Genomic DNA, 9,974 nt, shown 5'->3' with positions numbered 1-9,974 from the left:
CGATAACTAATAAACTATCACAAATAAAATAATTAAAAATATATTTATAATTTAATTGAATAATTATAATTAAACTTTTATGTTTGAATATTTAATTATTAAAAAAATAAAATAAATTTTATATTGTTATCTAAACATTATTTATAATAAATAAAATTAAATGATTGTATTAAAAAATCCAAAAAAATTAAAATGTTTGCATCAAATTATTATATTAATGTAACATGAACTAAGTAATTTCAGGTTGCTCTTGGAGTGACTAATTATAAATTTATTGATTTCAAATATATTTAAATGTATTTTTCTATTTAAAAAAATAAGTCCATAAACTTGAAATTCTTACATGTTATTCACATAATAATGATGATATTTGAAATATATTCTTACTTTTGTATTAATAATATGTAAATTATTATAAAAAAACAAAACTAATTGAAATTCTATATTTAAAATACGTCGATACAAGTAATTTGCGAGGGAATGTAATAAAAATGAACAATTTTGGAGGAGGAGGAGGAGTGGGGCAAGCTATATTATAATTATAGATAAAAAAATCAAGTAATTTAAATTGTAAAGTGATAAAAGGGATTCAGTTAAAAAGGCAAGTTGATTAATTTTATCTTAAGAGTGGAAGAGATATTTTGAGGATGATCCAAAATATCTAGGATAAAGTCTCCAGCGTGGCACACTTTTTAAATAAAAAATGGCAGAATAGCTCCATTAAATGTTTGATTCTATACAATTTACCTCTTTAGTTTTGATTTATTTCGTTTCACCCCTCACGCCACTATATTTTTATTTTACGTTCCACTTCTTCTAGCAACTTGTATGTATCTGAGGGAGGATTCGTTGAAATTTTCAATTCAGAGAGAAAAATGGGCGAAGAAGTGAAGATTGATGATGGGGTGCCGGAGTGGGAGGCGGGTCTTCCGTCCGCTGACGATCTGATGCCGTTGTCTCAGGCGTTGATCCCGGCGGAGCTAGCATCGGCGTTCAAGATATCGCCGGAGGAGCCGCGGTCGATGCTGGATGTGAACCGCGCATCCGACACCACGCTATCCTCACTACGTGGCGGCTTCAATTTCAAGCCCTTCAATAATGACGATAAGGATCACGCCATGGTGGAGCCGGATGAGCCCGAGGAAGGATCTGACCAGAAGAAGACGCGCAGGGTGGACGCCGCCGACAATTTCACCGACGATGCGGAAAACGAGGCGGCGAAGACTCTGAAGAGGCCGCGGCTGGTCTGGACACCTCAGCTGCACAAGCGTTTCGTGGAAGTGGTGGCCTACTTAGGGTTGAAGAACGCGGTGCCCAAGACGATTATGCAGCTGATGAATGTTGAGGGTTTGACTCGAGAAAACGTTGCCAGTCATCTTCAGAAGTACAGGTTGTATGTGAAGAGGATGCAGGGATTGTCGAACGAGGGCCCTTCTCCGTCTGACCATTTGTTCGCGTCCACTCCGCTGCCCCGGCACAGCTTTAATGAATCTTCTAGTGCTGGGAATGGAAATTACAGCGAAAAGAATGACAATAATCATGTGGGAATGCCGATTCCGATGCCGTTTCCTCCGCCGCCAATCGTACCGATGCCCATGATGGGAATGGCGGCGAGTTCTGCCAGTGGGTATAGCGGGTATGAATCAGCTCATTCTTATCAGCATCATTTTCAGCAGCAGTATAATGCTATGGTGCATCAAGAAAGGGACTGGTCTGGGAATAATTTTAAGTGAATGAAGTGAACATCATTGGATTCGGAGATAAAAGGTTAGGCGCTTTTTTAGTATTTCTATCATCTATTTCTTGATTATTTGATACCACCATGGCTTCTCTCTCTCTCTCTCTCTCTCTCTCTCTGTGTGTGTGTGTGTGTTTTTTTTTTTTGCTGATATCAAAAAGATGTTGGTATAGGATTCGTACCTCAAGATATAAATTTTGGTTGGTTTAATTAATTGTATCCATATACTATGTATGGTTGCTTACTTGCTTTCATCGTAAAACTGTTTTAAGTTGTGATGACAGAACATGTCACCTTCCAAATCTGATATAAAAAAAAAAAGGTGATCTTTTATAATGACCAACAACTAAGATTAGATTGTTTTACGAAAAAGTGCGTGTGTACAGCTAACATCCTTGCAATGAGTTGCTGTGCAATGTGATTTTAGCATTTTTACAAGTTGCAGAGTCTTGCTATTGTGTATCTTTAACATCAAGTAATTGGCTATATATATACATATTGTACTGTGTAAAAGCTTTCTTCAACTATAAAAGTGGAATACATATTGCGGATCAAATTCTATGTTTTATGGGTAAATATTTTCTTAGTTTTTTTTTTTCATCTTGCATAATTCTGTTGCAGTTTTTAGCTGTAGTTGAGATTTGAATTGGTTTGTCATCTTCAGAGCATGAGATTGTGGTCAATGTTTGCATTGTTGTTTTCATTTTTACATTCTATATGATCAAGCAAAATGCAGGAAATAATAGTAATAATTGTAATCTGATTTGACCTCTAGAACAAGCTGACTTACTTCTAGCCAGCTTATCTTCATCAGAGACCTTTCCTTGTCTTGCTCATTATTATTGTCATTCACTTGGACACTGGTTTTTAGTAGTTATTGGTGCTCCTTTTGTCAATATTGTTGTCTATTCAAGATAGATAGTGTGTGATTCCTTGTGTTTATGGAACTTAATCAACGCCACTTTAATTGGCGATCACTGATATTTTTTTCATGCACGATTCACTTACTTTTCAACTTTAATGACCAAGAATCTGTATGTGTCTGTGTGCGTATTGCGCCCATATTTTCTTGTATCGGTAAGTTTCATAACTTCATTTTTTTCAATCACATGATTTATAGGGGAAAATGTTGATATGTCAAATTCTCCTCTGCTGTGTGTTTATTTGTGCATAATTTCTTGCCACATGGTATTCCTCTGAAATGTTTCATTTGCCATTACATGTAAGTTTACTATCATTCTTCATGGCACTAGAACTGTTAAGATTGATGAATTGTCCAAACCTCTGTGAGAATCGAATTAACGTGTTCTCGGAAAGAAACGGATATGTGAGATTTCATGTATCGTAAGGTAAATTTTTTTAATGCCTGAAAGTTTTCACATTTAATAATTCGGAAATCCTTTTAAAAATTTCGTATCCTGCCAGACCTACTTGTTTAGCATAAATTGACATCTGTTAGCCCTGAATCTAGAAACTAAGTCTTGAGAATCTTGATTTAAAACATTGGATGTGTCACATTGCATGCATCAGATGTCGATGGAAACTCTATAAAATTGCAACTGAAGCTTCAGACACTATCACACAAGATCATATGTGATTTGAATGCACCAAAGACTTGGCCCGAGTTGCCGTGGCTGCAGTTGATATTCGATCGCTGCCAAGTTAATATTCCCTTTATGCTGCAAGCTGTTAATCAACCCTTTATCTCCCAGTATATTTGTGTACTAATTCTTTTTAAGCTTATTGGTGAATGTACCGAGTATTTCTTAACCTGAACTGTTGTAGTGAAAGCCTTTCATTCTCATCGAATGTCTTTGTTTGCCTTGTTTACGTAAAGTTGTGTCTTGTGTGACACTTATAATTAATGATTTAATGTTTTATCACGGGAATTACACGTGAGTCTTTCATATATTTAATGTGAATTTTACACATTTTAAGTATATAATCTAATAATATATACAAAATTTATTCTAAAATTCTAAGCAATAGTGTTAACTATTTAGTAGGTCACCTAAAAGTCTCTATGTTCGTGAATTTATATATGCAATGAATAAATATTTAAAAATAATATTTTTTCATAAGTCTGGTATGGTCGGAGATTCGTCTCATAAAATTGATCTATGGACTATGAGACGATTTCATATTAGTTTTTGTGATAATTGTTTCAAATTATGAAATAGAAAATATAAAATCTCACAAGCAACACAATCCCAAAGTATCGACCTGGCCAGATTCTCCCGTTGCCAAGATTTTGAAGACTAAATATTTCCTCATGGATCCTTGGCTTTTGCGGCCAAAAACTTTTAAAACCAATTATGCTTCCTTCTTCACTATTTTGAAACTTGAGAATTAATGATTAAAAAAATTCCGACGGACAATGGAATTGGGATATCATACGTGGAGTTATGTGGCCAATGTTATAAATGGCGAGAGATGGTGGGGGCGATCAGTGAAATTGCTTATCACGTCGGATACTTGGAAAACAATTTTTTATAGGTATTATACATAATTATGCAATATAATTTCATCATTTTAGGTTATATGTGTTATTAAATAATGTTTATAGATCATACAATATAATACAATTAGACAAAGTTCAAATAAATATATAAATGCAAACTAACAAGATAAATAAATACAATCTAGACAAGGTTGACGACGACTGAAAATTTGGGAGTGATTTGAGGCGGGTGGTGGCAGCTGATGGAGTACTTTTTTTTAATCAAAAGCGAAAAACTAAAGAAATTTTTTTAATCAAAAGTGAAAAACTAAAAAAAGGAGAATGCATTTTTATAATTAGGGCTTCTGAACTAACTTTGATTGACTGCTGGCTCACCCAGCATGCCTCTTCTCCCGCCTACTAGCCTAGGACAGCTAGAGAGATCGCTTGTTGCAAACTCGGGGGAGGTCGAGGGCCAAATGCTGCCTAAGAGACCGCTATTTAGAGCACTAGTCCAAGAAGAAGTGGTTGTGTTCCACCAGGACATCATGTGGGTATTGATATTCTTGTTTGACGCTACGATTCCAAAAGGGAATATACTATGTAATATCGCTATCAACTTCTTGTGAATCATGAAGATCAAGTAATAACGATCACTTTGGGTTACAACGAGGCCTTCGAAAACTTTGGAATTTAAAGATTCCGATTAAGATAAAAATTCATTTATGGTGTGTACTCGTAGCTCGAAGAATTTGTGTGGATTCTTCGTCGTGGTGGGCGTCGGGTCTGGTAGTCATTTGACTCATTTCGACTACCCAAATCAGACCCAAAAATATCGGGTAGTTTCGGGTATCAAAATGCAGTCCCCGACGTGTTCATTTTGTTGTTCTCTTCTCCAATGTCAGCATTTTTTAATCAAGTTTTGCAAATCTTCCTTCACATAGAAAAAATATCGAACACATTGTGGACATTAGTGAAGAAAGGAACTGCAGAAGCGAGAAATACAACCAAAGATGCAATCACAATCTCAATCAAATAGCAAAACCTAAATAAGATTCTAGATCTAGCCAACACCGTTGAAAAACGCTGAGATTTCTTTCATCTTTTTCTTCATAAATCTTCTTTTGATGATAAAAACTATTTCTTTAGTTATGTTGATGTTGATGGAGTAAATTTCTTTTGACCAAGGCCGCGAGATTGGGCCGAAACTGATTGGTGTTAGACAAGTGGTTTCATGTTTAAGATATTTTGAATATTTTCAGTTATTAATTGCTGGATTTTTGCATTGCTCTTGTGAATGATTTGGACAATTGTTTACATGATTTGGTGATTGATTCTAAGTCGAAAGATTATGAATTGATTTTATACCCGCTTCAACAATTAACACAAGGTTAAATCAACTAGAAATAGTATTCGATTTCATTGTGCGGCCTTGAGTGAAAAACTGAATTTTCATAAATATTTAATTCGTCCAACTTGAATAGGTTTGGAAAAGTCTAGAAACATATTGTTGAATATAATACAAAAATTCACCGTGACTTGGAATAAACTTGAGTCTTAGCTTGTGCCACGTGTATGCATGAATTAGCTCGATACATTCGCGTGTCTTGATCGCTTTATTTGAATTGAATTTTTCGTCAAGACCTAGTTGCAAGATAGTTGTCCAGTATTTATTGTCATTTTTCATAGCAATTAATTTTAATTGAGTAAATCAAAATCCACTTTTATTATTTTGTCTAGATTAAATAACATAATTACATATTGGTAATTAACTGTTGGTCTTCGTGGGACGATCCGAACTCAAACCCATTTTATTATAATTTAACCTAATACACTTGCTAGTCCCAACTGATTTCGTCAGTCGGGAATTTTGGTGATTCTATCGAATTCCACAAACGAATTCCGGCCATTAGTAGGAGAGCTCCTCATCAAGAATTTGCTAAATCCGTGCAAGTGAACCTAATATTCACCCTATGTTGGTTCCATAACATGTATGGATTTTTTGCCGAATCTTTAACTTTAACATCGTTTTGTGGTATATACAACTTTTCCCCTGCTAAAATCCCCATCTGAATTTAATTCCGTCGCACCTTTTTCTGCCCACAAATCTCTTCCCTCTCTACTCGGTTATAGAAGGGGTATGGCTACTACAACACAGAAATACCCTTGTGAGAGCGACTCATAGGGAGTCTCCATACGATGTTTTAGGGGTGTCTCCGCTACTTCTACCCAAAAAATCAAAAGGTCTTTCCAAAAACTTGCTCTCAAGTATCACTCGATGTAAATAAAGAGGTAAATTTTGGTTAATTTGATTGTTTAAATATTTGAATGGATTTTCATTGTATTGCTGAGGTTATTTACGTTATAGAATCTTTTCTTGATTGAAATCTGATGATATGATAAAATTTCTATCATATATTTATTTATATTTTAGAGATATATCATAATATTGCATAAATATGCATAAATCTAGTTGTATTATACATTGCAATTCTACATGGACTGAGACTCTCTTCCTATAAATAAATGATCTTTAACCCTTATTAAGGGAGGTGGTACTTTTTCATAATGTCTCTCAACCCTTTTCATACACGTCTTATTTATGTCTTTACACGTCTTTTACATGTTTTATATCCCTTGTAATTTCCATATTTTTTCTATTGAATCCTATACTTACTTGAGCGTCAGAGTGGCTTTGCTTTCGGGCGAGCCATCTCACATGTTTTTTTTGATACACAGAAATATTTTGGGATCATTCAACTCTGTTTATTGAAAAAATTGGTTCGTGATTACCGATTTGAGTTAATTTATTTGATGCAGAAATTTTTGAAAGCATCAATTGGTGCCGTCTGTGAAAACGAATTTTAAACCCATGATTGTTCTCTACTCCGAGCAAAAGAAGGGGGTGAAAACTATATTGAAAAAGAAAAGAGTTGTCCTCCACCCTAGACTTTGTTGCCGTGGACCAGCTCCCCGGGTTGCTGCACCAAGCAGCCTCTCCCATGAAAGATTCACAAATACAAAAAACAAAAAGAAGTAAAATCCACTTCTTCTGAACAAAATCCCGCCCGCCTTACTTTGCTCTATCTGTTGTTTCCAAGTGCTACTACTTCTGCGCACCCCGCAACCTTTTTAATGGGTTCTCGCTACAACCGCAGCCAGGCCACATCTGTTATAAGAATGCTGCCTGCATCGCTTCACTCTCACACCCTCGTTGTTTTCTCTCGTCGAGCTAGGTATCAGCTTGCAGAAGCTCCGCTGATTAATGGAAAAATCGGAGCGATTGAGGCTGGGCTGGTTAAGGATTCTTTGGTGAATCTGCCTTCATAATTGATGAACAAAGATAAGTCTAGATTATTTATCGTAATTTATTATACTATTGTTTATTATTATCAGCCCTTAATCGATCGAACCTCTCTAATTACACTTCTTCACGTCTATTTTCTTGGGAAAGGTTGTCTTGAATTCTTTGTTATATTTCTTTGTGCAATCTACTTATGACTAGATTATTGTATTATATGTGCAACGTGCTTGTTCATATTAAGATTTAAACTTGGTTTGTGTGTCTTGATCGGTTCGATCGTTCCCCTATATAGACTCCTTCGTTTACAGTTCTACTGTACTTTTAAGTGTTTGATGACTTGATTGAGCAGCATAATCTTGGCCTTCGGGAATTCCTTCACCTGGGCCCGTTCATCTTCTTTCTTGGCTCGATCACCTTGCAGTTGAAGGTTCATAGAACCATGTCAGTTTTGTTCCTCCCGAGGAAATAATTGGTTCGTTCACAAGCTTAGATATTTCGCATTCTGCTAGCTAGCCAGGGAAGTTTCTTACCTTTGACTCCTTGATTTAATTCATTAGGGGATTAATATGCTGGATTTATTCTTGTTATCTTCGTCATATGGGACTCGAAACACAAAAATTGTAACAATTTTGAGTCTCTCAATGTTTCTGGTTAGCACAAAAGACTTACTTTGGCTACCATTACATGAATCCATCGAATCAGTATGCATCACCGACATCATCCCGAGAAACATGGTGATCTAATTTTAATATTTATCTTACTCTTTCTCTGGCCGTGTTTCTTAGTTACGAAAATTTTACTCCATCAAATTAATATGATATTTTTGCCATTATTTTATTTTCTAAGTCAGTAATGACACAACTTGTGGGTTATTTTATGCATGGCTCCTGGAATTATATGTTAATAATTATGGAAAGCATAAAGGGTATGATGGGTGGACCTTGCTAGAATATTAATTCGGGATTGGAAATATTGTGCAATGACTCAAAAATATTTTCTTGGGATGGAATGTTTACTACAGTTGTGTTCCTGCAAGATGCTCTAGGCATTCTCTTCATGGCTTACATGATCAAACAAAAAAGTAAATCGATGCTTTCAAAATTTTTTGCATCAAATAAATTATCTCAAACCGGTAATCACGAACCAATTTCTTCAATAAACAGAGCCGAATGATCCCAAAATATTTCTGTGTATCAATGAAAACATGTGAGATGGCTCACCCGAAGGCGAAGTCACTCGATGTTCAAGTCAGTATAGGATTCAATAGAAAAAGTATGAAAATTGCAAGGGATATAAAACATGTAAAAGATGTGTAAAAACATAAATAAGATGTGTATGAAAAGGGTTGGGAGACGTTATGAAAAAGGACCACCTCCTTTAATAAGGGTTAGAGATCCATTATATATAGGAAGAGTGTCCCAGTCCATATAGAATTGTAATGTATAATACAACTAGATTTATGCATATGCATGCAATATTATGATATATCTCTAAAATATAAATAAAGATATGATAGAATTTTTATCATATCATCAATACTACCTCCTGGAGATAAGTGACGACGAGTGAAACGAGGAGAAACTATGAAGTGGTTGACTTTATATTTTAGAGCATGTAAGACAATATTCTGGTTGTTCGCAATTTCCATTGAGCGTTCGTAACGGAGTGATCTTACTAAGATGCGCCAAACAATATGGCCAATAAGAAGTTGGGTCAAACCGTAACCAGCGTAAAACTGAGCATAAGACGTATTCCAAGAAAATACTGATTGCCACAAAAATTCTATATAGATACATGTTCGAGAAGACCGCAATTAAGGATCCCAACAGAAAAACAGTATTATATAATGATGATCCGAGCTGTTTGAAATTCTACCTCAAATAAATATCTGTAGATGAAGATCTGGTTAGAATCGAGCTCAAATAAAGAGCTATACAGAATAATCTGCTGAACACCGAGCCCAAATAAAGGGCAGTAGAAAATAAGTGTGGTTGTCGAGTTTGGTCAGGCTTTCGAGATAACCACTGTTGTGGATTTATATGGTGCCGAACCTACTCGAACTTTTGAGATTACCGCTGCCGTGGATTTATGGTACCGGACCTGTCCGGGCTTTTGAGTACCACTGTTGTGGGTTTATAGTGCCGGACCTGCTCGGGATTTTGAGTACCACCGGAATGGGTTTATAGTGTCGGACCTGCCCGGGCTTTTGAGTACCACCGGAGTGGATTTGGATTTAGCACCCCCGGAGAGGATTTTGGTTTAGCACCCCCGGAGAGGATTTTGGTTTAACACCCCCGGATAGGATTTTGATGCCGGACCTGCTCGGGCTTATAAAATGTTGAGCCATGGATTGAGACTTATTGCTAGATTGCATGTCCGATATCTGTAAAATAACCCAAACAAAAACACAAGACAATAGAAGTACAATATAATATTGGGTTAATTAAATGTATGACTTCACATAAAAAATTTATTATGAGATATCTCAAAAT

The 9,974-nt window shown here is 35.7% G+C and overlaps 1 protein-coding gene across 1 annotated transcript; it reads left to right on the top strand.

The window, feature by feature from the left end:
• The first annotated feature begins 829 nt into the window (after positions 1–829).
• LOC140885344 (transcription factor PCL1-like) lies at positions 830–3,542 on the top strand. Its single transcript, XM_073292310.1, has 2 exons — positions 830–1,767; positions 3,269–3,542. Exon 1 carries the CDS (start codon positions 876–878, stop codon positions 1,731–1,733), a length of 858 nt encoding a protein of 285 aa, XP_073148411.1. The 5' UTR covers positions 830–875; the 3' UTR covers positions 1,734–1,767; positions 3,269–3,542.
• Positions 3,543–9,974: the final 6,432 nt, after the last annotated feature.

This window comes from Henckelia pumila, chromosome 1, assembly GCF_033568475.1.
Source record: "Henckelia pumila isolate YLH828 chromosome 1, ASM3356847v2, whole genome shotgun sequence".
In the NCBI taxonomy this organism is placed as follows: Eukaryota; Viridiplantae; Streptophyta; class Magnoliopsida; order Lamiales; family Gesneriaceae; genus Henckelia; species Henckelia pumila.
Note: the sequence above shows the minus strand (reverse complement) of the source record. Positions and strands in the feature narration are given on the sequence as shown.

What these genes read in the sequence shown, in the direction of transcription:
- LOC140885344 (XM_073292310.1), top strand. Translation starts at nt 876, where the DNA reads ATGGGCGAAGAAGTGAAGATTGATGATGGGGTGCCGGAGTGGGAGGCG.